At 38.5% G+C, this 27,861-nt stretch overlaps 1 protein-coding gene across 1 annotated transcript in view; it reads right to left on the minus strand.

The window, feature by feature from the left end:
- The window catches only part of SMC6 (structural maintenance of chromosomes 6), a 71,462-nt gene that overhangs the window by 42,130 nt on the left and 1,471 nt on the right, over positions 1 to 27,861 (minus strand). Inside the window, exons 2-10 of the mRNA XM_082851825.1 lie at positions 20,449 to 20,591; positions 17,457 to 17,574; positions 15,329 to 15,434; positions 9,923 to 10,059; positions 9,214 to 9,275; positions 6,042 to 6,122; positions 4,690 to 4,791; positions 1,165 to 1,284; positions 964 to 1,062 (exon numbers count right to left, since the gene is read on the minus strand). Coding sequence (XP_082707951.1) covers positions 964 to 1,062; positions 1,165 to 1,284; positions 4,690 to 4,791; positions 6,042 to 6,122; positions 9,214 to 9,275; positions 9,923 to 10,059; positions 15,329 to 15,434; positions 17,457 to 17,574; positions 20,449 to 20,586 — 963 coding nt within the window. The 5' untranslated portion in view covers positions 20,587 to 20,591. The remainder of the gene's footprint in view (positions 1 to 963; positions 1,063 to 1,164; positions 1,285 to 4,689; positions 4,792 to 6,041; positions 6,123 to 9,213; positions 9,276 to 9,922; positions 10,060 to 15,328; positions 15,435 to 17,456; positions 17,575 to 20,448; positions 20,592 to 27,861) is intronic.

The raw sequence follows: 27,861 nt of genomic DNA on the forward strand, positions 1-27,861 counted from the left end.
TATACTATGTGAAAGGTTTTATGTAAGACATGGTGGGAAGGATATAAATATAAGATAGTCCAAACCCTCCAGAAATTTACCATTTACTACATAGCATGGCCAAATACTTAAGCAGAGCAAATAGCCACAGAACTAAATATCATCCAACCTCAAGATTTTCCTTTCCCCACTTGAAAAAAAAAATGAGTGTTTATTACTAAGACTGGATTTCACTTTTAGACTGGGGAATATCTAAAGAGGAAAGCAACAAGGTCTTCCCCTATGACAAGCTAAGAAATGAAACTGAGAAGAATTGAATGAAAATTTCAGAATATTCTCTCAGAAATGAAAATCTAAGGTGAGAGAGGTGGGTGGGGTTGAATTTCCATTTACTACCTGAAGAGGGAATATAAGAAATTCAGCCCAGAGATCACTAAGTAAATGTACTGTCTTCACCATTTCTGTTACTTTTACACATTCATCTATTACCTTTCACGGATTAATGTTATAACCCTTAAAAGGAAAAAGACTGACCTGCTTATCTTAGGGGTAGACAGGAAAAAGTAAGGCGGGAAAGATTACACCCTGTGCTACAACTAAGCCTGGGAGCCAGAAGCTCGTAAGCTAAGGAGAACAAAATACTAAGATGTAAGTCAGTCACACTGAGTACACTGGGGCTCCTATAAAGAAAGAAAAGGCTAGGAGATCTACTGCCAGCACGACGGCAGAGAAATTCCACAGTGGTGGCTGTACAACCCTGTGAATATACAAAAGAAACAATGAACTGTAAATTTTAAATGGGTGGATTGTATGGTACGTGAATCATATCTCAATAAAGCTGTTAACAAGAGAATGGCAAGGTAAATACAAAGAGCAGGGCTGCTCTGTGCTACAAAGGTCCATGTGGAAACCCTCAACAGAAAATTACTCCCTTTACTTACCCCTCAATCAACTTCTACCTCTGTATAAAAAAAATGTAATTACCTGCTGTTCTTCCGTTTTCCTCTCAAGTCTAGCAGCACGATCTTCTCCAATTTTGATGTTGTCTCTGATAGCATTCAGTTGTTTTTCAATTTCATTGACCTAAAAAGAAATTATATAGCAAGTCACATATAAGACTAACCACAACCAAGTATATTCTGTATATTACAAATATGTGTGAATAGGTAATTAAGTGAAAATTACCACTGCCCAAGCCATTTCATGTTTCAAGTATTCCAGATTGGTCTTCATTGTACTTAAGCCAGCAATACTCTGAAAACGTTCTTCTTTCTCCAAACACTGGCGCTTTAGTTCAGTAAGTCGCTTAAAAAAAGAAAAAAGAATATATTTCTTAACAACATTGAAGAGACAAGACTTTCCGCAAATGTATTTCTTTTGAATACTGCCTAAACAAATACTGAAAAAGATGTGCTAGGAAATGACTTCTTTAATTAAAACAAAAATAAAGAATATTTTTCGTTCTTTGGTATACTTTTATTAAGTACAATCACTTTGTTAATTTCTGCACTATAAAAATGACCAGATACTCTTCAAATGAAGAAGAGCAAAGGAATAAAAGTTTCAAGACCACACAAGTATAGACAAAACTCAAGTTTCTATCAATTCCCTACCTGGTAGACAGACTGGACTGTTCTCCTGGGCGAAGTATACCCAGGATCCATTCCAATGATAATGGAAGGCTCAAAAGGAATTTATTTCTAAAAATCAAATGTTACATTTTTTCTTATCCAAGTTTTCTCTTAATAATTAATCAATAAAGCAAAAACCAACTCTAGTGACGTATGAACAGCTTCTAAAGCTGCACACCTGGGTTGACAGCCTCTCCTCTTCATTCATGGTTTCCATGTTCAACTAGGGTCTTCCCTATGGATCTTAGTGTGTTTCCCTATCCAAGTCACTTTCCCATTCTTCAGGATTATTTCAATCCATCATCACTCTCTTCAAACCTCATATAACTGCCACCCTAATCCCTTACTCATTCTCCCTGACGCCTATTTCACAGAATTCAGAAGCTATCAGAAAGAAACCGTCTCCAGTGTTCAACAACCTTATATATAAACCTAAAGCAGTCTTTTCCTCCTGCTAAAACAGAAGAGGTGGCTTCATTATACTTAAGTCCAGTCCCTATCTCTTACTTACATCCTACTCACCCCCCTTCTGCCTTCTCAAGAGGTCTAAATTAGTTGATTTTTCATCCCATCTTTTTTCCACTTAATGCTCCTCACTGACTCCTTTCCATGATCACATTTGAAACTTTACTTACTTATCTTTCCAATTTACAAACAAAACCACCAATATCCACCCCTGGATACCACCTCTTCCTCTAAAAGCCGTCTTCCCTTTCCACCCGAGTTTCATGAAAATTATCTCTGGCTCTTCAATTCTCTCTCTGGTTTTCAGCCCCACAAATCTGGCTTCTGTTTTCACCACCACCCTACATGTCCACAGAGCATTGGCCCAAACCATTTCAAAGCTCTTCTCTACACTACCACTGCCACTACCCTAACTTACATCATCATAATCTGTTTGAACAACGGTAATACCTTCCTTATTGATCTTTCTGTTTGTTCTTTCCTTACAGCAGTTCACTCTCTTCTGCAGCAGAGTGATCTACTAAAAATATACATTTAATCAAGCCATCCACTTCCATATGTTGTACTGCCCTTAAGTTCTACAAGGTCTTCCACAATCTGGCCTCTTAACTCTCATGCTTGTGTTCTCTACTTTAGACAATGTAGAATTCTTTCAGCTGTTTAAAACCACCACAGGCTCTCTTGCCCAAGACTCCATCCATGCTTATTTCTTGGAACACACTTCCTCACTCTCACCATCCTTTGCCTGGTATTATTCACCCTTCAGTTCTTACCTTAGACATTACTTACTTAACGGCTATACCTCTCCCACTGCCCCTGCCTTGTCCCTAACCCCTGTTGCCAGTATCCTATTAAGTGCTTTTGCACAAACTAATCTTGAACTCCTTTAGTAGTGCTCACCATAGTCAATTATCTACCATCTGCTTTCTGCTGAATAGTCAGGTGTACGACCCCAAGAATCCTGGTATGTATTTGCCATTATATGGTCATGACCAAAGCCCAATGCTAGCAGGCACATGGTAGGAACTTAATATTTGATGGTTGAATGACTTCCAGTTTCTAATCTTCACATTCTATTTCCTTTTTTTGACTTTTTCATTTGTATCTCCCACTGTGTCCTTTTTTGTTGGCTTGGGGTTTTTTTGTTTGTTTCTTTTTTAAATTTTTATTGAAGTATTGTTGATTTACAATGTTGTGTTAGGTCACAGTCTACTTCTTAAAGATTAAACTATTCAAATCCAGAGCTTATTTTGAGAATATAGTGCATTTAATTAATTAGGAAGAAATTTCATATTAAGTGCATATTATGCTAAGCAACTCTGATACATGATATAGGGATGTGCTTCTTAAACTTCATAAACAAAGTATCTTCAATCGCTTATGACAAAGTATACCATGAAGAAAGTGGGTATTTAAACACCAAGCTGTCTGAAGCAAACAAATTTCTTCAAAGTCCTGATTTATTGTTTTTAAAATAATAGATGTTAATATATACTATGTACATTTGCTTGAATACACAATATTTCCTTTCCCCAATAATAACACTGACATTCCAATGACACTGATACTCCATTATCAATTCTGTGGTTTATAGTACATCCTTGCACACTATCACATACCCCAGGTTTGAAGAAATAATGTGGGGAATAAAAATAAATATACTCATCTTTGCTTTTTCAGTTTTCACTTAATGAACCATGTAACTATAAACCCAGTCTTAAATATGTATGCCTCAAAAACTTGAAGTAAAAAGGTCAGTGTAACATCTAATAAAGTTGACTTGGGTCAATCATTAATACAATTCTATCTCAAAAGAACATGCTAAAAAGTTGCTGAAAGCAACTGACTGTATAAAACTGATTAAGGGACAAAAGAAAAAGATACAGAATCATACAAAAATTGGTGGGACTTAATGTACTGGATGAACAGCTGAAACATAAAGCCTTATAACTCTGAGATCTTTGATTATCAAACAAGGTTTGCTCTTCAAGAATCAGAAGAAGAAAGTACAAGAACAAACTACAGCAGATGTAAAAACAAACCTAAGTTAAAAAGTCACATTGGCTTGAGTGATTTCAAATTCAAGCACATTCACATGGCCGCCAAGCTGGTGAACACTGATGGGACAGCTGCTACCAAGCTATCAGTGCTTAAAGAATGCTAACATTGTACCAGTGTAATGAAAGAGTTATCTATTGTATATAATGATAAATGCATATTATGTTTAATACCAGCTTGAGTCTTGTGCTTATTTTCCCATCAAAAGAAATACAGTTTTTAAACTACTTCCGAGTGGGAATCAGTGATATCTTATTGTGGAACTAAGGGATAAGTATGTTAGATACTACCCTGTCCTCTACTTTATAGCCTCATAGAAGAATTAAGACATGGACATACCCATTATTATAAAACAAAAAAGTAAAGGCTAATAAATACCCTGAATGTACAAAATCACACTTGTTATAGTTGATAGAGTACTATAAAAATGTTACTAGTTTTATATAGATATACATATATAGATATGGAGGTATATAATTTTACAATACCATTTACCTGATAAGTACTATAGGAATTTGACTGATCTCTAAAATAACTGCATTAAGTGTTTACAAACCTCTTCTCCTTGATTTATCTGCTCCTTTGTTCTTTCTTTGGTTTCCATGATGTATGAATAATCTTCCTTCATTTGTTCCAGTTGGGTTGCTTTCATAAAGAACTATATCAACAACAAGAAAAACACAATTAGGAGTTGGTAAACTTCCACGGGACTATGAAAAAAAGAAGAATTTGTTCTCTAAAAACTTTTAGACCAATTATGTAAAAAGACATTAAAAACATACTTAAGCAAGTAAATACATTGGGTCTCCGTTGCTGCACGCGGACTTTCTCTAATTGTGGAGAGCGGGGGCTACTCTTCATTGCAGTGTGCAGGTTTCTCATTATGGTGGTTTCTCTTGTTGCAGAGCATGGGGTCTAGGCACACGGACTTCAGTGGTTCTGGCATGCGGGCTCAGTAGTTGTGGTGCGCGGGCTTAGTTGCTCCGCGGCATGTGGGATCTTCCCGGACCAGGGCTCGAACCCATATCCCCTGCATTGGCAGGCGGATTCTTAACCACTGTGCCACCAGGGATGTCCCAGTATCCTTGATCTTAATGCATCATAATTTTTTAGCATAGGGAATACCAAAACCCATTCAAAAGTCACACTGTAAGCTGTAGTAGTAGTCATATATTTTGTTGGCTTTTTAAAAGTTTTAAATAGGGGCTTCCCTGGTGGCGCAGTGGTTAAGAATACGCCTGCCAATGCAGGGAACACGGGTTCGAGCCCTGGTCCGGGAAGATCCCACATGCCGCGGAGCAACTAAGCCCGCATGCCACAAGTACTGAGCCTGTGCTCTAGAGCCCGCGAGCCACAACTACCGAGCCCGTGTGCCAGAAATACTGAAGCTCACGCACCTACAGCCCGTGCTCTGCAACAAGAGAAGCCACCGCAATGAGAAGCCCACGCACCACAACAAAGAGTAGCCCCTCACTCGCCGCAACTAAAAGAGTAACCCCTCACTAGCTGCAACTAGAGAAAGCCCGCGTGCAGCAACAAAGACCCAACGCGGCCAAAAATAAATATATAAATTAATTAATTTTTTAAAAAGTTTAAAATAATCTAACGTTTAAAAGTTATTATGTATGTTTGGGCAATCATTCCCTTGTATTTCCATAAAGATAAATTTTAGAATTCATTCTCTTTCAGAATTAAAAGCAAAGAAGTTAAAGCAAGGATTTACCAAGAAAATTATACTTCCATCTTACTTAACAAGTTCCTAAATTAGTCCTACAATATTACTCTAAATAGTGACTTAAAAAAATCCTCGATATTTACTATGTGACCAAGATTAATGTTCAGTATAGATGCCTAATCTATAAATGTATTCTTTTCGGTTAGGTTTATGTTTACTTTGGTGCACCTTACTTTGTATTTGTCTCCCTCATTTTTAGACTGCAAGAACTGCTTGCTCATCTCTTGCGTTAAGACAGAAACTGGATTATCTACCTGAAACAAACAAACAAACAAATGATTATCTTTAAATATTTCATTTTAATTCCTTAAAGAGAAATGAACTAAAATATCCATTACAAGTGACCTAAGAGAGAGAAAATATTTCAAAATTTCATTATATTAAAATAAATATCAGTACTACAGCCAAAATTAAATATTCTGCCATTACATGAGGGCACAAGCACAAGAACTTTCTAAAGAAGTGTGTTTTTTAGCACGTTTTCATTCCTTTCACTGGTTTTGTAGAGTACACTCCTATGCTACTGGTTAATCATCAGACCACAGAGCTGGAAGAGCTCTAGCATGAGAGTCAGCTGACTTGGGTTCTTAGTTGGCTCTGTCTGAACCTCCTATGTAGCCGCAGGCAAGTTAGTTATTTCCTCCAACTAAACACAAGAAGTCCAACTCAGTCACTTCTAATCAGAACTATAATGACGAGTATTGTTTATTTTTTGTACAGCAGTTCTTCAGAGTTCCTATATCCTGTCATTTCTTCATGAGGATACCGTGAAACAAATGGAAACACTGGGATCATTTCTATCTTTTGAAGGAGAAGTCATTTTAAATAAGCCATTACTTGAATTAAACTACCTCTGGCTAACAAATTAAAGTACAGTTAAAACAACAATATAGTAACAGTTCAAAGTGGAGTTGAAAAAAAATTGTTTTTAATTCAACTTGTTTCAAAAAGATTCAAGTTCATTTCTCATTTATATCTTTGGTGTTAATAACAAAGTAATTTATATGTTAGAAAATAATCTTGTTTATAAGGTATAGAACATGAAGGACCACTATAAGGGAAAAAGTGCTTAACTCCTTCATTTACCATCTGTACAATACTGATTGTACTTTATTTAGTATACCACTGGTGAAAACCTTTCTGTTAAGCAGGATTTTGGGTCTTATCTTCTATGATAAAAAACATTTATGCAGTTACAAAGAAACCTCTACATATCACCTTTTTCTCAGACCAGAAGCTGATTGCCACGTATTTTTTTTAACAAGTTCTGTGTGGTATCTTAATTTCACACAGTATCTGACTTCTTAAAACTAAGGCCTAATGCACTAGCTTTAATGACAGACATTTTATCACCAGCTTTGGATTAACAGCTTCACCAAAGTTCATATTCTTTTTTCTACAGCCTCTGAAATGGGGCTCCTCGTTTCTATACTACTCCAGCGATTATTTAAAAATCTGGCAGCTTTACCCATCAAGACCCTGGAGTAAGCAAAAGGCAAGCACACACAGGTAAACTTCAGAGAAAAAGTAAGAAGAGGCACAGGGGACAAATATAATCAGGTACTTAAAGACATTAAACACTCTCCTTCCTCCTGGTAATTCTAGGCCAGCACTGTCCAATGGAAATATAATGCAAACCACACATATAATTAAGTTTTCTAGTAGCTACATTAAAAAGATAGAAAGAGACAGGTGAAATTAATTTTAGTATTATATTTTTAATCTAATATATCTAAAATATTATCACTTTAACATGTAATTAGTATGAAAACTGAGTTACTCCTTTGCATTAAGTCTTCAACCTCCAGTGTGTACTTCATACTAGAGCACACCTCCATCTGGACTACCCACATTCTGAGGGCTCAATACCCATCATACGTGGTTAGTGGTTACTCAGTAAGTGTAGCTCTAGACCTTTCATGTTTTGATCAATGAACTTGAACCTTTAGTTAACTGAATTGTACAAGAAGAGGACTAATGGAGTTATGATAACAATCTTCAAATATTTCAAAAGAGAAGAAACATATTTTGTATTCCCCAAGGAAGTGGGAGCTTAGAGAAACTGACTTTATTCAACTTTTCCCATTAACAACAACTTTCTAATAAACACAGCCACCTACAGACGGAATCAGCAGCCTCAGGCAGACGTCATTTCCCCACTACTACCCACTCAAGTACCCGCTGAAGGAACATCTGGTGGAGACTGCGCACAGGGTAAGCATGCAGTGTGATACTACACTGGATGCCCTTCGAGACTTTCCCAACACCTGTGAATCCATACACTCTAACTTTTGGTTTTCCTGATTTTGCTTAACAAATTGACCTGTGTTCTAGTCTCAAATTTATTTGCTGTATCTGCTTTTCTCCAGATTTTACTAATTATTTTTCTGAACCTGTGCTGCCCAATATGCAAGCTACTAGCCACATGCAGCACTTGACACTTACGTAAAATACAATAAAACATTTGATTTCTCAATCACACATTTCAGGTGCTCAAGTAGCTAGTGGCCACCCCATCGGACACCATAATACAGAATATTTGTACCATTACAGAAAGTTTTTCTGGACAACCTGTTCTAAACCAAACTGGGAAAGAGACCCATACTCATAATTATTCTTTTTCCTTGGTGACTACTCTTGGTGTTCTTAATCCTGGAATAAGGCAGGGTGATACAATGGGTAGAGCATTAGAATGGAACAGGGATGTCTGGATCCCAAGGCAGGCTCAACCAGTACCCACGCCTAGAAAACTGTAAGTGCAAGTTTACTTTTGCTGGCTCCCAGTTTCTCACCTACAAAATAAAGGGTCCAGATTAGATGACCTCCAAAGACAACTCCAGTGCTAATGTTATAGGACTATATGAGCCCCATTTCCAATTATTCAAAGTATCTTAGCAGAATGGAATCAAGTCTTGTCTCCTATAGGTATGATGAAATAACTCCAAAATACATAAAGAAATGCTTTCTTTATATGGCTAGAATAAACTTCCTTTCTACAAAAATTTAGCAACTGAGTTTAGGAAACTATGATGCTATTCTGACTTGGACAGCAGAAAGCAAAGAAACTTTATAACATAAATTTGATTAACATAACTTTTGGCACATACTAGTATAGACAAGATATTCTTGTGTGTTCTGTCAAATTAAAGATGTTATATTATATACTGAAAGTTCCTGTTGAATTAGGAAGCCTTAAGGAACTTCACTAACCATAGTTAAATATATTTGTCCTGTGGTCAATTTACTTACGTGAGGCCATTTAAATTCTTTCCACACCACAAATGAAACCACACAAAAAAGTAACCAGTTGTATTTATTAATCTGAAACACAAATTTAGCAATTACCTGTATGTTAAAATGATCAAGAATTCCAATCAGTTCTTCTTTCCTAGTGGAAACCAAGGCGCCTAGTTATGAGAAACACAAAATGACCAGACTGTTTCTAGGGCAATAATACGTTTTTAAAAATGAGCAATTATTTATAAACATAAATGTTAACTAGTTTTCCTGATGTCAGCAAGAAAGGTACCACTGCACATACACACATCTGAATGAACTGGGGTGACACACTTGTTATGACACAAGTACGCAGGAGGCAGAAGCACACAAATGCAGTGGCAGGTACTTCTCTTCTTCCTAGAGCTAAACATTTCCTTTTCCTTCTCATCTGTCTCTTTAGTAACTCTCCACACCCACCTCCTCTTCCTTTATGTCTTTTTCAACTTTTGGCTAACTTTCTCCTTCCACATGTGACAGAAACTATGGGGTGAAAAGAAGTCTACAAGTGAGAGCAAAATGACTTATCACAGCCTGCTTCAAACAGACCCAAATTCTGCTAATCATGCTTTTGCTGCAGAATGCCCTGTGGTAAAACAACTATGTACGGATATACACGTGTGTGTACACATACATGCAACCAACCAGTCCTCTTGCAAGAAAGCAGTTTCAAGAGATGAGAAGTGTCCTCTCCATGATACCAGCACAATCACTTAACTCTTTTTAACTGGATGTTTACTAATACTTTATATGAAATAAAGAGAAATTCATAGCAAACCTGTTTCACTTTTCAGTTTATAAGATCGACTTCCATCCATGCTGATGTGCTGTTGCACAATTATAGAGTCACCGTACACACTGGCTCTATAGGCATCATCCCCTCTGTTCCTTAATGTTATTGAGATATCTGCTGAGCTAAAGCAATAAGGTTAAGCTAAGTCACATGAAGGTACAGGGCAATTATAACACTAGGTTACCATAATTTAAAAAACCTCCAAGAAGTTTGGCTAATTCATTTGAAAAGCAGCTTTATACCAGCAGTTGATGGCTGACAGGCTACTACAGAATAATGTTAAAGATACCAAGGAGCAAAGTTGAGAAGAAGAGAAACTTTATAAAAAATAATTGACTATTTTATCCATAACAGAAATATATTTGCACAAAATCCATTTAAGTTTTGGTTGTTTCACATCATGTGGATAAGTTACACATTTTCCCAACCGCTATGTATAATCAATATTACACTGCCTGCCTATGCTAAATTATATAATAAAGCATCATCCTGACAGCAGGCCTCTAAGAAAGATGCAGTAAGAATTAAAGTGAAGTTATATGTTTTCTAAGAAAATCAGAATCAAGGGAAACAACTTGAATTCTTCTATTACTTGGCAATAAAAAAAAATGCTTAAGTATTTGATATCAAGAGATGTAAACTAAATCTCAAAGCTTCTTAAAAGTTTTATTGGTATTACAAAATCAACATTTTAAAAATTTTAAAGACGTCTGAAGCATTTACAGCCATGTATATTTTAACATATTATGGGGGGGGAAGAATTCATCTTTATTTTTCTACTCTAACTTCTGTTCAAATAAGACTTTGTAGAAAAATTTTTTAAAAATTAATGAAGGGCATTAATAAATACATACTTATAATTTCCTTAAACATAAAAGCAGATAATACTTTCTCTGGTTAATATAAATATCTGCCAAAAATGCTAAAGTCCTTTAATGCAAAATTGCTTTAATTGGTAATTAAATGATATATTTAACAGAATAAACTTGTTTTCATCAATTTGGAGTAATCATACCACCAAATTGTTCCTATTTGCAGGAAATGTAGGTAAAAATACTCAAGATGAATTTCACTGTAAACTTACACTTGGTAGACACCCTGAAGCGTGCTCAGCTCTTGCGCCCCCGTACTTCTGTGCAAGTGCCCTCATAGAAAGATGGCTTAGCAGCCGTTATCAGCCCCCATCCCTCCCTCCACAGATTGGGCTAAATATAGAAAGTGAACGCTAACTGCGCCACATTCCCTTCTTTAAAAATTCAAATTAAGAAAAACTAGTAAAATCCAAGTAAGGTCTGTACTTTAGTGAATAATATTGTACCGGTGTTAACCGCGTAGCTCTGATAAAAGTGCCTCAGTTGTTTAAGATGTCAACATTAAGGGAAACTGGGTAAAGGCTGTAAGGAAACTGTACTATCTTTGCGATACTTACGTAAATCTAAAATTATTTCAAAACCACAAGTTTTTAAAACAAACTCGAATCAAGACACATCAAGTGGAAAGGTGGTGATTCCTTGGAGATACAAAGTTCTGAGGCCTCTGGGACTAGAGAAACCAATTTGGGGCATTATATTCTGATGAACAAGTATAAAGCCTGCAGAGATGACAGAGAGAAGCAGAAACACAGAGCAGATAAGCTCTTGGGAAACCACCTGGGCAGACTGGCAGAGACACATAATCACAGATACTGGCTGTGAATCAGAGACACAGAGAACTCGAGAGTACTTCCTTCCATGCGCAGCCCCACACACCAAGACAGTAAGACATAAACGCCTGCCCACGAAGACACAGAGCACCAAAGACCTGAAGAATAAGAAAGAGCACACACGTTCCAGAGGCAGTGAGAGGGAAACACATTCACACACCTGCATGCCTGTCACAGGAGAGGGAGGGAGGAGGGCACAGCACAGAAGTGCAGCCGCTGAGGAGCGGCAGGGAGGTGGTGCTGCAGCAGAGCCACACCCGCAGCACACACCCGGCTAAGGAAGGAAGGGAGACAGAGGCCTGAAGACAAAAGACACAAAGAAAGCCAGAGACACAGAAAAGAAAGACCTAGAGACCGAAGATCTTTGGTTCTGACTCTCTCAGTTCTGGTCACTCATGAGATCCAATTACGCTGCCTCACTGAAGTTTCCAAGATATATATATCCCTGCATCTTTATGATAAATCTCCTCTTCTAAAGCTACCCTGAATGGTTTGCGGGGGGGGGGGGGGGGTGTTTTTAAACAGAAATACCTAATTAAGACAGACATGCTCCTGAAAAGTTGTAATCAATGAGATTTTTTTGAAAGCTTTCTGGGTTGACTCTAATGAACAGCCAAGGTTGAAAGCTATTAACTAAAGTATATGATAGGGGAAGGGCAGCTGGCCTACAACATGGAGCAAACAATATTTATTGCATTAACTAGTATGATTGCCTAGTATTAAGTGAATGCACTTCATGAAAACATTTTACAAAGAAAGTGACATCTCCCTTGATTAGCAAACATCTACTTTGCTATTTCCTTCCCAGCTACTCCTTGCATTTGAAAGCGATCTCTAGTATTGTGAGAGCTTTGGAGGCACTGGTATCCTACTGTCATATGAATCTAGTAAATAGAAGAAAGGCAAGTTATCCAAAAAAATTAAAGCTTACGAAAAAAACCCTCCCCACAACTGCTCAAAAAACCTGTACAAGGAGACAGGGCTAACTGAGCTGAGACTAACTGCTGTCTCCCCACCTACTAACGTGACTGCTGCTGAATTGGGGTCAACAGCCATAGAGCCCAGTGTCTGTAAATAAAGAGACCCTTTAGTGAGAAGAGAGACTGTCACCGAGAGTTCCTTCAGAACGACAACACACACAAGAGGCGCCACCGTAAGGGTGTGGCTTCTTTCTTAGCTCCGGGAGAACCTATCCGCACAGAGATGACTGGTAGCATCAGGCACTGATGGGCACGAGGAACAAGGAACAGGAAAAAAGTCATGTAAAAATAGGAGGCATCTGTTCCTTCTCTGCGTGGCCAGCTCATCTGCAGTAAATTCTGTAACCTTGACTAATAAGTCAGGAACGTACAGCAGGAGCTTTTGTCCCCCCATAACCCACTCCCAATGCCACAGCTGATGTCAGAAACAGGCCTGCGGCAAAGAGCCCAGTGCCGCCACGATAGGATTAGGAAGGCCGAGGAGGGAACGGTAAATGAACCTGTTGAAGAACCTGAACAGCTAGGGGTCTGAGACCTTGGTCACTGGAGAATTCCATCACTGTCCCTGTACCACTCACTGCAAAGCCTCAGTGGATAATCAGAGGCTGGAGCGCCAAGTAAAGAGCCTCCAGGCACAGTTGTCCGGTTTCTCCTAACCATATTCGGCAAGCGTCTCTAATGGAGGAGTTGAAACCCTCTACAAAGGTAGCCCGGAGCCCAGGCGTCACAGATGGAGAGTGTAAGGTTTCAGATGTGCGGGAGGGACAGAGTCCTGAGGACCACCTCAAACCTCTGCCAGACGGAAAGACGTTCCTCAGGAAGAACGGGAGAGCCTCATAGATTTTAGGTGCAGAATAGAACCGAAAAGCTCGATGAGCTGATTCTGTAAAAAAGTGATGACAGAATCAGAGACTATAAAAGAAGAGAAATTTTATAGATACCAAATGTTTTAAATGAGGAAGGGGAGGACAAGAGGAATAGTAATGGGTTTGGAAAAGCTCATTTTAGCTATTTTTTTAGACGAGGTCAGTAAAAAGGAGGCTGAGCTCAGGTTAAAGCTTTTAACTGTTATTAACTCTGTTTAAAATATTTTAATGTTCCTATCTACAGGCAGCTGTGTCCTTCAAAGTTGGTGATTTGTGTAAGCTAGCCTTTATTTTTTTTTCTTTTTTTAATGGTATTCCAAGGACACATCTCAGAAAGAAGTTTCTGCTTTCATCCAGCTACTTCCCATATGGAAAAAACATTTAAAATCTTTAATTGAGACATAAACCCCTTAATGGTGCAGAAAAAAAAAATTTCTTCCTGAGGCTTCTATTTCAAAGATCAATGTGTCATCTAGCTAGGCAGACTAGGTAACTATTTGGACAACTAAGAAATGTAGAGTTCAGTATAATGAACTGCAGCAGAGTTGAGACCAGTGCCTTACAGGGGTTAAAATAACTAATTTTTGACTTCAGCCATAATTTTGTTTGGAGACTGTGGAAGAGAAGACCTTGCTGGACTGGCGCCCAAGTAAGATAAGGAGAGACAGAAAATAAGCTGGAGAATTGTTACTAAACGGTTCTTTTTCAAGGCCATACAGCACAGAAAATGATTTTTTCTGTATCTTTTCTTCCCTCCTCCTGAGTCAACTTGGAACGCTGGCTTAGGGTTAAGATTCCCAAGGTTTCTGAGAGATACATAAAAAACCTGCAATCCTGACTCACATCCCGTCCGCGTTCTATTTTTTAGAAATAAAATGGAAAATGGGGGAAGTTAAGTAGATACAACACTGAGCAGGAGGAAAGTCTGTTACATGAAGGAAAAAAAAAAAAAAGGTATCACTGTTAATTATCAAAGTTCCAGAAGTTCTGGGCACTGGGCGTGTGAAAGAGGAATGAATGGGCAGCGGGAGCGGCCTGACTCTAGGAGCTGGTATGACGGAGCCTGGGACGTGCAGTTGTTAGGAGACACGAGGATCCCTCAGAGGTTTCTGAGGCAGAATTAAAAAGAACAAGGAGATCAGCCTGAAGAGAGTTTCCTAATGGGCAAAAGGTCACGAGTCTGTGATGATGCAAACTGAGCAATTAATATATAGTTACGTGATGGCAAACTATAACAGAAAGAAATACAAATGTAAAGCCACAGAGGGTTGTCATATGACCATTCACCAAGGGTCAAGATGGCCCCCAAAGAGACTCGAGACTGTGGTCCTCAAGTCAAGCTCACTGGTGAACCCCCTGAGTAAAGGATATAAAGAGACAGATGGAATACTTTTTTGAAATTCTTAGAGCTGGAGGCAGCAATTCTGTTTAGGGACACCTTGGCTGGTCACTAACTCTGCCTTAGCCCACATCATAGCGACGTGGACTTGCTGAAGCTGGGTTTGGGTCAAGAGCCAGCAAAGTCCAATATTTATAAATATTCCTGTAAACAGAAGTACGCAGATTTATCACTGCTCGTTTTTCCAGAAAGGTAATAGAAATGAGTGTCAGTGGGCAGGCACATGGCACTAACTGACACAAGCATTCTGTCGGGAGAGGTAAACAGGCAACAGTGGGCGATGCTGGCAACAGGGGGCAAGAGAAAGGAATGAAAAGATACGATATCGGTGCTTCAGTTCCGGGAAGCCAATTCATTTCCTACCATGTCTACATGAATTGGGATTCTAAAGAAGCTGCTTCTTATTAAAGAACTGAAAAATACACGTAGAAAACAAACACTTACTTCTGTCCATCTTTCACAAAACCTTTCAAAGAAGATCCTCGGTTAGTAGCAACTGCTTTTCCACCAAGACCAACTATAAGAGCTGTGAGTACTGCACTCTTCCCACCTAAAGAAGCAGGTATTGAAGAAATCACATTCATTAGAGGGAGAAAAGAGAAGTCTGACTCCTACAATTTGATGTAAAAAAATTTCTGAAATAAAGCATTATACTTCAATTATAATTTTCTTCCAGTGCCAAAAACAAACAAAAAGTTGTACATATCATGAAATATTTAGTTGTTGCTATTAGAAAAAAATCAGTACATTTCAGGAATCAAATCTTTGCCACTAATAAGGCAATGGAAAAAATGGTTGATACCTTTCCAACCTAAAACTCTCATTGTGTCATCTTGGCCCATCAGCCTATTAAATGAATTTATCTTTCTAATTACCCATATACATTTAACTCATCTAATTTTTCTTACATCCTAATTTAATTAAAATTTACTTTTTCCATAAATTCTCAGAAGCCAGAAACTATTTTTAACCTTGAATGCAAGCTCCAGAGGGACAGGACTGTTGTTTTTTATTCATTTGCTTTATCTCCAATATTAGCCCATGATAGGTACTCACATATTTATTGAATGAATGAGCTTAAATATGAAAAAATTATCAGTCATATAGACAATGTTTTTACATAATATTTTGACAATTATTATTCCTAATTTGAATATTATTCACTTGCTAGCTCTTTGAAGAGTATACTTCTTTTTACCCTAACAGACATAAAATATCACAAGCTAAAATTCCAAAATCTTTAACAATCATGGTAACCATTTTCTCAACTCCACAATCAAGCAAATTAATCAACTCTTATCAGCTCATCATCTTCCACAATATACTCCAAATTAACCAACGTACACACTGGTTAGCCCAATTCAGTTCCTGGAATGCCTTTCAAGTCCCTATCCTACCTCTCTCCTTTTTCTTCATTTCCAAATTCACTGCCTCCACCACTTTCGAAGTTATATTAATAACTTCGCTGTTTCAGGAGTGAAGATCTAACCGCAGAACCAACCCACCAGTCTGCCTTTACTTCTTGTCCTGTTTGACCTCCCTGTAGCTCTGGTTCCTGTGGCTATCCCCTCCTGAAAATACTTTCCTCTTGACCGAACAGAGTAGGGAAAACAAAGAACAACAACTGAACGGACTGTGGAGCTACCTGTACTAGTTTCATGTCCTAGCACGGCCACCAGCTGTGGACCCTGGCAAGCTCCTCTCCCTCTGTACTGGCTCAGTCAAGCAGCCAACACCTCACATCTGGCGGGGGTCCACTACAAAAGCTACCTAACTGGTCTAACTCCTATGTCTTCCCCCTTCTAATCTACTCTCTACAATGTGGCCAGTTTGTTTCACAAATCTTCACCGTGTCACCTCTATACTCTAAAACTTTAACTGCTTCCCCACTGACTTGTGAACGAAATCCCCAAATATTTATCATGGCAGTCAATACCCTCAACATTACCTACAACTGATTCTCCAGTGTATGCTTCTGCCCCTCCCTACCATGTATGATATGATAAAACCCTATGAGGTTGTTCACCTCTCTCCATACATCTGCTTCTACCCCTCCCAACCTTTGGTGATGAGCAATCTTTGCCTGGAACATCTCAACTTCTTCTTCCCCAATAAGATCTAAAGAATCTTTCATTTTTATTCAAGTACCACCACAAATACCACCTCTTCTTAAAGCTTGCATTGACCACAACCGTAAGAATTAGTTTCTTTCAAGTTTGGATTCCCAAGGCACTTTATTCACGCTCTTACAACATTTAATAGATATAAGACACAGGCCTGCCTCAGTTGCAATGAGGATAGCTTGCCTACTCTTCTGTGGTGTGAATTCCAAGGTACATAGATTCAGAAGAATAAGCAGGAAATGTTTATCCCTGTTGCACAATGAGCCTAAAGTTAACTCATTTCTTAAAGTGCAGACTGGCAGGCAATACTGAAGAAATTCATGACCACAAATCAGAGGTCTACACCTTAGATTTATCAGCACTAGTAGTCACCTATTTTAAAAAGTTAATGCATTCTGATCTCAAGGTACTGTTCAAAGTCAAATAAGAAGGAGGGCAAAAGCACTTACTTCCATTATTGCCAACAACAAAGTTGACATTAGAACCAAATTTAAAGGGTCCAAGCATCGAATGACACATGAAGTTTCTGAGCTGAATACTCTCAATGATTCCAACTTCTGCTGCTGTCTATTAATTAAAAAAACGAGAGAAAACAATCGAATTCACTCACTACAATCAACCAATCATTTGCTAGAAGAGAAAGATTAGCAGTGCTACCAATGAAAAACGTTACAGAAAGTATAGTGGTTATTTTTTTGCGGTATGCGGGCCTCTCACTGTTGTGGCCTCTCCCGTTGCAGAGCACAGGCTCCGGACGCGCAGGCTCAGCGGCCATGGCTCAGGGGCCCAGCCGCTCCACAGCATGTGGGATCTTCCCGGACTGGGGCACGAACCCGTGTCCCCTGCAACGGCAGGTGGACTCTCAACCACTACGCCACCAGGGAAGGCCAGAAAGTATAATTTTAAATGTTAACTTTAGTCAATGAGTCAATGATATTAAATGGAGACCTTATATGATTAACCACTCATTCTAAAGTCCTTATAGGATCTAATAAGTGTATCAAGGTTTCTTAATACGGACAATACCAACATTTGAGTCAGATCATTTTTGTTGGAGAGAGGCTGTCTTGTGCATTGTGAGATGTTGAACAGCATCCCTAGCTGCTACCCACCCGATGCCAGTAGCACTCTCCCCCCACCCTAGTTGTGACAACCAAAAATATATTCAGACACTGCTAAATGTCCCCCACTGAGGGGAGGATATGTAATTATAATTCTCATATTGTGAATATATGTCATAATTAAATTAGAGAAGGTTTATAAATGTTTCAAGCAAAAGTTCAGCACAGAGTGGTCAGACTTCGTAGTTAAAAATACGAAAATAAATCAAACATATTTTACCAAACCTTCCAAACTTTTTTAAAGAACACTTAACGTCTCCAGCCTTTTTAGTCATTTATTTAAAAAATCCCTGGCTCTCTTCTACTAGACACCAGCTTATTAAAAAGCAGAAAACATTTACATCCTTGTATGAGTAGAATACTGAAAATCGTGGTTGAAGACTTTTTAAAAATACGTTTTATTCTGATCTAACTGAAGACTCAGATGCAGTTGTAAGAAATAATACAGAGAGATCCTGGGAATCCTTTACCCAGTTCCTGCCCAAGGTGACACCTCGAAAACTACAGTACAATACCACAACTAGCATACTCATATTGATACAGTGACGATACAGAAGACTTCCATCACAAGTATCCTTCACGTTGTCCTTTTAGAGCCCCATCCACATCCCACCCAATCCACCCCCTCCTTAACACCTGGCCCAATTATCTGTTCTCCATTTCTGAAACACTGCCATTTCAAGATGTTATATTAGTGGGATCACACAGAATGTAAGCTTTTGAGATTGGCTTTTTTTTTCGCTCAGCATAACCATCCATTTTTGCCTGTATCAGTACTTCACTGCTTTCTGCTGCTAAGTAGTACCTCAGGGTACAGATGTACCTCAGCACGCCTAACTACTCACTCACTGTGTGATATCTGGATTGTCAGTTTTGGACTATTACGAATAAAGCTGCTATGAACATTCATGTATAGATTTTTGTGCGAAGATAAATCTTCTTTTCTCTGTGACAGATGCTAGCTTATATGATATAGTTGCATGTGAAATTTCTTAGAGAAACTGCCAAACTATTTCCCAGAGTGACTGTATCATTTTACATTCCCACCACTGAACGATCCAGTGTCTCTGCATCCTCACCAGCATATGGTGTTGTCACTTTTCTTTTTTTTTTTTTTGCAGTATGCGGGCCTCTCACTGTTGTGGCCTCTCCTGTTGCGGAGCACAGGCTCCGGACGCGCAGGCTCAGCGGCCATGGCTCACAGGCCCAGCCGCTCCGCGGCATGTGGGATCCTCCCGGACCGGGGCACGAACCCGCGTCCCCTGCATCAGCAGGCGGACTCCCAACCACTGCGCCACCAGGGAAGCCCGGTGTTGTCACTTTTCAAAAAATTTTAGCCATTCTGATGGGTATGCAGTGATATCTCATTGTAGTCTTAATTTGAATCTCCCTGATGAAAAATTATGCTGAACATCATGCCATGTGCTTATTTGCATCTGTATATCCTCTTCTTCAGTGAAATGTCTCTTTATGTCTTCTGCCCATTCTCAAATTGGATTATTTGCTTTTTACTGCTGAATTTTGAGAGTTCTTTATACAAACAAGATATTAGAACTTTGTTGGATATGTGATTTGCAAATATTCTCCTGGCTTGACTTTCCATCCTTATACCAGGGTCTTTTGCAGAAGAAAAGTTTTTAATTTTGATGAGGTCCAATTTATCAATTTTTCATTTAATGGTTTGTACATTTGATGTTAAGTCTAAGAATTGTTCCTGAATGCTAACCCAAACCTGAACCTGAACCTGAACATTTGGTACAATTCTCCAATCAAACCAACTGGAACTGAAGATATCTTTTTGGGGAGTTTTTAAATGATGAATTAAATTTCCTTTATAGTTACAGAGTGATTAAAATGATCTATTTCATATTGAATGAATTGTGGTAGTTTGTGCTTTTCGAGGAACTGGTCCACTCTTTCTAAGCTGTGAATCTACGTGTGTAGAGTTGTTAACAGTATTCCCTTATTATCCTTCTGATGTTTGCAGAGTCTGTGGTCATATCCTCTGTTTCATTCCTGATATTAGTAATTTGTGTCTTCTCTCTTTTCTCCCCTTTGTCAATCTTAGTAGAGGTTTGTCAATTTTATTGATCTTTCCAAAGAACCAGCTCCTTGTTTCGTTGTTTTCTCTACTAATTTTTTCTAATCATTACCATAAACTTCAAAATTAGTGAGATGATTTTATCTCAGCTTTTTAAAATGCATATTACATTTCCTCTGCAGAGACCCAGCTCCTGATACTGAATTAAGAATATGACATATAAACCAGACATGAAAAACATGCAAATCAAAAGACATAATATTGTAGTTCTGCACTCACCAAAGCAGAGGTACCATTAGTGAAAGAAACTGTACATTCATCTTCGTCACCATCTTTATCAAAATCATCCAGCTCTTCTTGTCTTGGTCTTTTGGCATTTCCAGGAGAGAAGAAATTTCCTTCCTTTCTTTTGGCCATCAGGTCTAAACAAATATTAGGGACAATGAAGAAAATCATGTATAGCATCCATAAGATTGTTCCATATACCTTAAAAAACTAAACAAAATAAGACAAAGCTTAAGTTTTAGTACTATATCCATTCATTTTTACTTTAAAAAATTAGAACTATCATCTGCATGGAGGGAGGGGGCCGTGAGCCAAAAGATGAAGGTGGTCACTAGAGGCTGGAAAGCCAAGGACACAGATAAGTCAAGAACCTCCAGAAAGGAATGCAGTCCTACTGCTCCCTTGATTTTCGCCCAGGCAGACATGTCAGACTTCTAACCTACAGAAGTATAAGATAATAAATTTTTGTTAAAAAAAAAAAAAAATCTGCATTTGCTACACTAGTTGATTTTACTTCAGAAAGATTTATGACCCAGGTTTTTACTCATATGGGCCTACCTAAGTGCTTTAACTCCTAAGCTCACAAAAGGTAAAAGATCTTATTTGTGAAACTGCGGATCTATTGATAGAGATGGCATAATGCCTCTGAAGTGATTCCAGAGCAATCATCCAATTTTTATAACTTATAAATAGTGAACCACATAAAACTAATTTTAATTATTTTCCCAAAGAAGCATATTTGGAGCAGTGCTGCCTAGCATCAATAGTGTCCCTTAACTCTTCTCCAAAGAATCAGCCCATGCTGATTGTCTGTTTTTTTGTTTTTGTTTTTTACTGATATACTATAAAATTTATACCTAGAAAATGAATCATCAAGATTTTCTAAACATATAAATGCTGCACCTCAAGTCAAAGCTGATGGTCTTTGATTGAAATTAAATGGTTGACTACTCCAAATGTTGCTTTCATTTTTCTCTTAAAAATTCACTTAGAGATCTAAAATGATAGGTATCCAATAACTGTTTGCTGAATAACTGGAAAGAAAAATCCACAGCATAGGTAATAAAAAGTTTCTAAGATGTAAGAATATGAAAAATAGCTCTACTCTCAACCCATTTAGGTGCCCCTAGTGCTATACTATAGCAGCCCTGTTTGTACCAGGTACACGGCAGCGGTGGGTTAAATGAGATTTTCTGTCTCATGCATTTGGATTGAAAGATTCAAGTCAGTTCTCAGTAGAAGAGAGGAAAGCTCCACTTGCTGATGTACCTGCAGGGCAAGACAGCCAAGCTGAAGCGTGTGTGTGTGGGGAGGCTGGGGGACTAGTGGAGCGGTGTTACAAAGACGGCATGAAGTAGACGGAGAACAGGGACCCTAGAGCAGAGATGTGAGAGAAGGAGGGCGGGCGAGACAGACATTCGTACAGTGTTTAATTTTTACCCACTGCTTTCTTAAGTTACACTGACAGAACCAATTTTGCAGAAACATCAAATGTCTATACGTACTGTGTTGGAACTGCTTTGGGTAACTATCTTTGACAGGTTTTATTGTGAAAATGCATGCTTCATTAAGTGAACTGGGTAGTTTCCCTATCGTTTTTTTTTTTAATATATTTATTTTATTTATTTATCTTTGGCTGCGTTGGGTCTTCATTGCTGCGCGCGGGTGAACAGGGGCTACTCTCCATTGCGGTGCGTGGGCTTCTCATTGTGGTGGCTTCTCTTGTGCGGAGCATGTGCTCTAGGCATGCAGGCTTCAGTAGTTGTGGCATGCGGGCTCAGTAGTTATGGCTTGTGGGCTCTAGAGCACAGGCTTAGTAGTTGTGGCGCATGGGCTTAGTTGCTCCACGGCATGTGGAAACTTCCCGGACCAGGGCTCAAATCCGTGTCCTCTGCATTGGCAAGCGGATTCTTAACTCTTAACCACTGCGCCACCAGGGAAGCCCTCCCCATCTTTTTTTTTTTTTTTTTTTCTTTTTGCGGTATGTGGGCCTCTCACTGCTGTGGCCTCTCCCGTCGCGGAGCACAAGCTCCGGACGCGCAGGCTCAGCGGCCACAGCTCACGGGCCCAGCCGCTCTGCGGCATGCGGGATCCTCCCAGACAGGGGCATGAACCCGTGTCCCCTGCATCGGCAGGCGGACTCTCAACCACTGCGCCACCAGGGAAGCCCACCCTTCCCCATCTTTTTAATGCTCTGAAATCACCACTCTGGCATGACATTGAAATGTTTTCTGAAAGTGAGAAAGAACTAAGCTTAAAGCTATTAGATATTGGAGACTATTTTAATTTTATGAAATCATTTCAATTTCTTTTTTGTACACTGGTTATTACAGGTTCATTATATCTTCCTAGAACAAGTTTGCTATAATTTTATTTTCCAGAACACTGATAAGTTAAAGCTTCAAATTTACTACACAAAATTACCTTATTTTGTAAAATCCTCAACTGTGGTCATGACTCCTTTCACATCAATTCTATTTAATTAAATTTAAACTTTTTTCTCCCAAAAGTAGTTATTTGCGTTTTTCAAACCTAGTTTTTCTTTAATGAAAATATTTTAATGTTTATTCATATATTTTTATACAACCAAATATAAGAGATATGCAGTGGGGCTGGAGTTTAGTCTCTAATTCTTTATCTCAAAGTGCAACTTAATAAAAGCAATCAGACTTCCACTTTCAGGAAGATGGAATAGATGTAATTTTCCCTATTCCCCCTGCTTAGTAAAACTAAAATCCTTGAAAAATATATACTATAAAACAAACATAAGACGACTCTGAAGAAGGAGGCAGATTGGCTAGGAACCACGTGACCCAAGGAATGACATCGTGGTAGTTCCCTGAGTTTTTGTTTGCGTCAACTATCCCAGACTTGGAGAAGCCAGCAACAGGGGAAATACCAACAGGTGCAGGGGAAAAACAAAAATGCCTAATGAGGGCTTCCCTGATGGTGCAGTGGTTGAGAGTCCGCCTGCCGATGCAGAGGACACGGGTTCGTGCCCCGGTCCGGGAAGATCCCACATGCCGCAGAGTGGCTGGGCCCGTGAGCCATGGCCGCTGAGCCTGCGCGTCCGGAGCCTGTGCTCCGCAACGGGAGAGGCCACAGCGGGGAGAGGCCCGCGTGCCGCAGGAAAAAAAAGCCTAATGAAAGCTTGCTCACTCTAGACAAAGGAGCAGGAAAAGGGGAGCCTAACAAGACAGGAAACTTTTAGACAATAATCACTCTACTCCAGTCAAATATCACTAAAAGAACTGTTGGCCCTTCCTCTTCCCCCCCAACACCAGCAAAGGCCAAGTGGGTAGCCTGGACTTCCACCCTGGTGAAGCTAGTTTCAGAGAAGGCTGTGTAGGCCAAGTAGGGAGCCATGATGATGGCATCAGGTGGAGAATTTAGATGTCCACCCCCAACAGGAGGTAACAGGATGCTGCTTACTCCCATTCCCCCTTGGATGGTGTCAGAGGAGGCCTTTTACCACTGCCCAGAAAGGTGAGGAGGCCACCCACTGCAGTGTCCACGTGGGGGGCTGAAACTCCCACCCTAGCTGAACAGCCACCGTAAGCTATGGAAAGAGCTCTGGTAAAGTTTTAGATGTGAGTCTTTGTGTCCATGGCCTAAAAAAACCATAGGGCAGCGGTTCTCAAAGGTTGTGGTGTCTTAAAAAGTACCAAGGACCTCAAAGAGCTTTTGTTTAAATCTATCAATATTTACCATATTATAAATTAAAATTGAAAAACTTTTAAAACAAGCAACACACAAGTACACATTCTATCAGTCGCCAGAGCGATGGCATCATCACATGTCTGTAACCTCTGGAAAACTCCACTGTACAGTCACAAGTGAATGAACATGACAAAGGGAAATAACATCTTACAATAATTATGAAAACAACTTTGATCTTGTAGACCCTTTGAAAGAGTCTCATGGATCCCTGGACCACACTTGGCAAACTGCTACTGTAGGGGATACTATAAGCATGTCCATGACACAGTGCCATAAAGGACAAGGCATAGCTACCAGTAATAAAGTTAGGGCAGCAGAGAAGAAGCCAGCCATAGAATGACTGGTAGACTTGATATTCAAAATGTGGTCCAAGGACCATCAAGCAGCCATCTTCATCTCCAAGGAACATATTAGATACCCAGAATCTCAGGCCTCAATTTAAACCAACTGAATCTGAAGCTTCATTTTAACAAGGTCTCGGGTGGCCCACAGGCACATTAAAGTCTGAGAAGAACTGTTGTAAACAACATTAAAAAACTTGGAACTTTATCCTATCCTGAAGGCAATAAGGAACCTAATTTATCATGATAAATCAAATACCACTTAAAAGGTATATTAGTTAACATCCAAAGAAGGACATTTAACAAATGCCTTTTGAGACAGTACTAGTGTTACAGTCACAATTACATAATATTCACCATCTTTTTTACAAATAATGTTTATTTTGAATCTCTTACACAAGTCAGAACTTGAAAATCAAACAATTCTCAAATTATTTAATAGCAAGAATTAATGTATATTAGTTTCAGCTTGTTGCTAATTTAAGTTCCCTAGAATACCACCAGGCTATTATTTTCCCAACACTCCCTTCTTTCCCACCCACACCTCTATTCCTTTCTCAATTACAGTAATTTATTTATTATAGAAGAGCAAAGAAGACACATTACTTTTTGGTTTTCCCAACATTAAATGCTCTTTTAGACACTGTTTTTATTAATGCTTAATATATGACCTTGCAGTTAGCAGACACATCAGCTGACTGATTTTAGTATTTTACCATTAGAAAATGGTAGTTTTTCAGGTAAAATTGGGGGGAGCAAGGGGCATGAAGGTAAATGTGATTAGCTCCTCACAACGAATGTGAGATTCTATACAAGACGGAAGACAGTGTGCTACGTGACAATGATGTTTTTTATTTGCTGTGCTTAGCCTGGGATTTGCAGTTTGCTGTTAGGTTGCCATGGTAACTTGCATCTAACAGACACTGAAGGATCCTACCTTTTAAAATAGGAATCACTTTGTAATTTAATGATAATGGATTTTTAAAAACACACATGAATGTCTTGAGAGTTAATTTTAGGTTACAATAGTAAAATTGTTTCTAATAGGCTAAAGAGACATATAAACAGATGCAAAGAAAAACACTTTTAATATCCTGCAATATATAAAAATAGAAAAAAAAACTCCTCTGGGATTTTCAATATATCCATAAAGCTCTTCATGGTCTTTAATATTTGTTTATTTACAATAAAACAATTAAAATTAAGGGACATATCATTTCCCCCTCGCAGAAAGCAAACTCCATCAGAGCAGGAACAGTAACAAATATGCAGATTCTCAATAAAAAAAAAGTTCAAGAAGAAAAATCAATCACCAAGGGTTAATTACAGCAAGCATGTACATAGGAAATTTGATAGAGACCAAAAGCATTTTAACAAAGGACTATAAATTTCTAAATTTTCAAATTTATTGTGAGTATGTAGTGATTCACACTTCCCATTCATATCAAAGTAGGGGTTAACAGCAGTGAGAACAGTCATAACAGAACTGGAATTATTAATAGAAAACAATGGTTAAAAAAAGGCAAACTGTTGCTGCTTCTGAATCTGCCATGGACTATTTACCTCATTCCCAATTCCACTTCTCCCACCACCACAGACAAATTCATTCTGCATTATATCACCTCATTTTTAATGTACTGAATTAATTAAGCACACTACTTGGACTATATCATGAAGTAATGTGAGATGCAATAGATAATAAATAATATAAATAAGTGAAAAAAGTCATTAGGCCATCCATCAAACAATTCCAGATGAGCAAAACTAGGAAGTACTAAGCACAGCACTTCAGATAATAAAATGTGAACACTCAGATTTGTGTTTTAAAAAATCCCTGTGACCTCAATATAGAAGACAACGAAACAGAGAGAGTAAGAATAGGGGCAAAAGAGACCAGTCTCTAAAGGATAAGGGGTGCTGAACAAAAGCAGTGGCATGCACATCAATGTTCACTGCAGCATTATTTACAATAGGCAAGATATGGAAGGAACCTAAGTGTCCATCAACAGATAAATGGATAAAGGTGTGATACACACATACACATACAATGGAATATTACACAACCATTAAAAATGAAATCTTGCCATTTGCAACAACATGGGTGAATCTAAAGGGCATTATGCTAAATGAAATAAGTCAGACAGAGGAAGACAAATACCCATATGATCTCACTTATATGTGGAATCTAAAAAACAGAAGAAACAAAACAAAATGAAAACAGACTCACAGATACAGAGAACAAATGTACAGTTGCCAGAGGGAGGGGTCGGGGATGAAATACCCGAAGGGGATTAAGAGGTACAAACCTTTCCTTTAATCCTCAACATCCTTCTAAGTATTGTCCTTATTTTACAAAAGGGGATATTGAGGCTCAATTAAAAGATACTCAGACTTATGTAGCTATAACTTAGCAGAGCCTAGATCCAAACCCAGGTTGTCAAAACCCAAAGTCAAACCTCTTTAACGTCCAGGTTCCTCATGGTATGAACTGAGTTTAACCAAGTTTGACTATTTATAGGCAGTGAAATTGGATATTAATCTGTTCATCTTCTTGTCCATCCTTCGTTAATGTATAAACCTACATAAATGATTCTAATGTGATATGTCCCTCTAATATTACTTATTCAAGCCAATTAAAACTTGGGCTTGCTTTATAGAATTTTACCTTGTGTTTAATTTTCGGAAACAACCTTTACTCTTAATACTAAATGCCATTATCAGTAGACTGAGCAGGTTTGGAAAGGAAGGAGGATAAATAATACATTTATGTTGTTTGAAAACACTGAGTTTTAAGTGCTCCTGAGATAGAGAGGCCATAGGCAATAAAATATACTCTGCAGTAGAGATTTGGGAGTGGAGCTAAGAAAGCCACAGGAAGTTCTTAGCCACAGCTAAGAAAGCCACAGGAAGTGTTCTGAATTTGGTCACCAGGGAAACTATGTTTAGTGAGAAAGATGTATCTCATTAACTAGTGAATCCAAAACACTAACATTAATGTAAGTATCTACACTTGACCCTCAGTCATCTGGACTTGTGTGTGTGTGTGTGTGTGTGTGTGTGTGTGTGTATATATATATAACTGTGACATTTAATTATGCCTTAAATATAATGCATACTATTGTGGTAAAATTTTGAGTTATTTATTAATTCCTGAAAGTAAGCCAAGTACGGCTTTGATTAATTTTCCTAACTTAGGTCTAAATATGATAGTCAAGATTTAGGCAGGTTTTACACAAAATTCTACATCCAGGCACTCAGTAAAATATACTCTGTAAAATAAACTTTTGAGAATGAAACTGGTTTTTCACTGTAACCACTTTAATATGCCATTTGTGCTGACTTTTGC

The sequence above is a fragment of the Leucopleurus acutus genome (assembly GCF_964270905.1).
Source record: "Leucopleurus acutus genome assembly, chromosome: 12".
In the NCBI taxonomy this organism is placed as follows: Eukaryota; Metazoa; Chordata; class Mammalia; order Artiodactyla; family Delphinidae; genus Leucopleurus; species Leucopleurus acutus.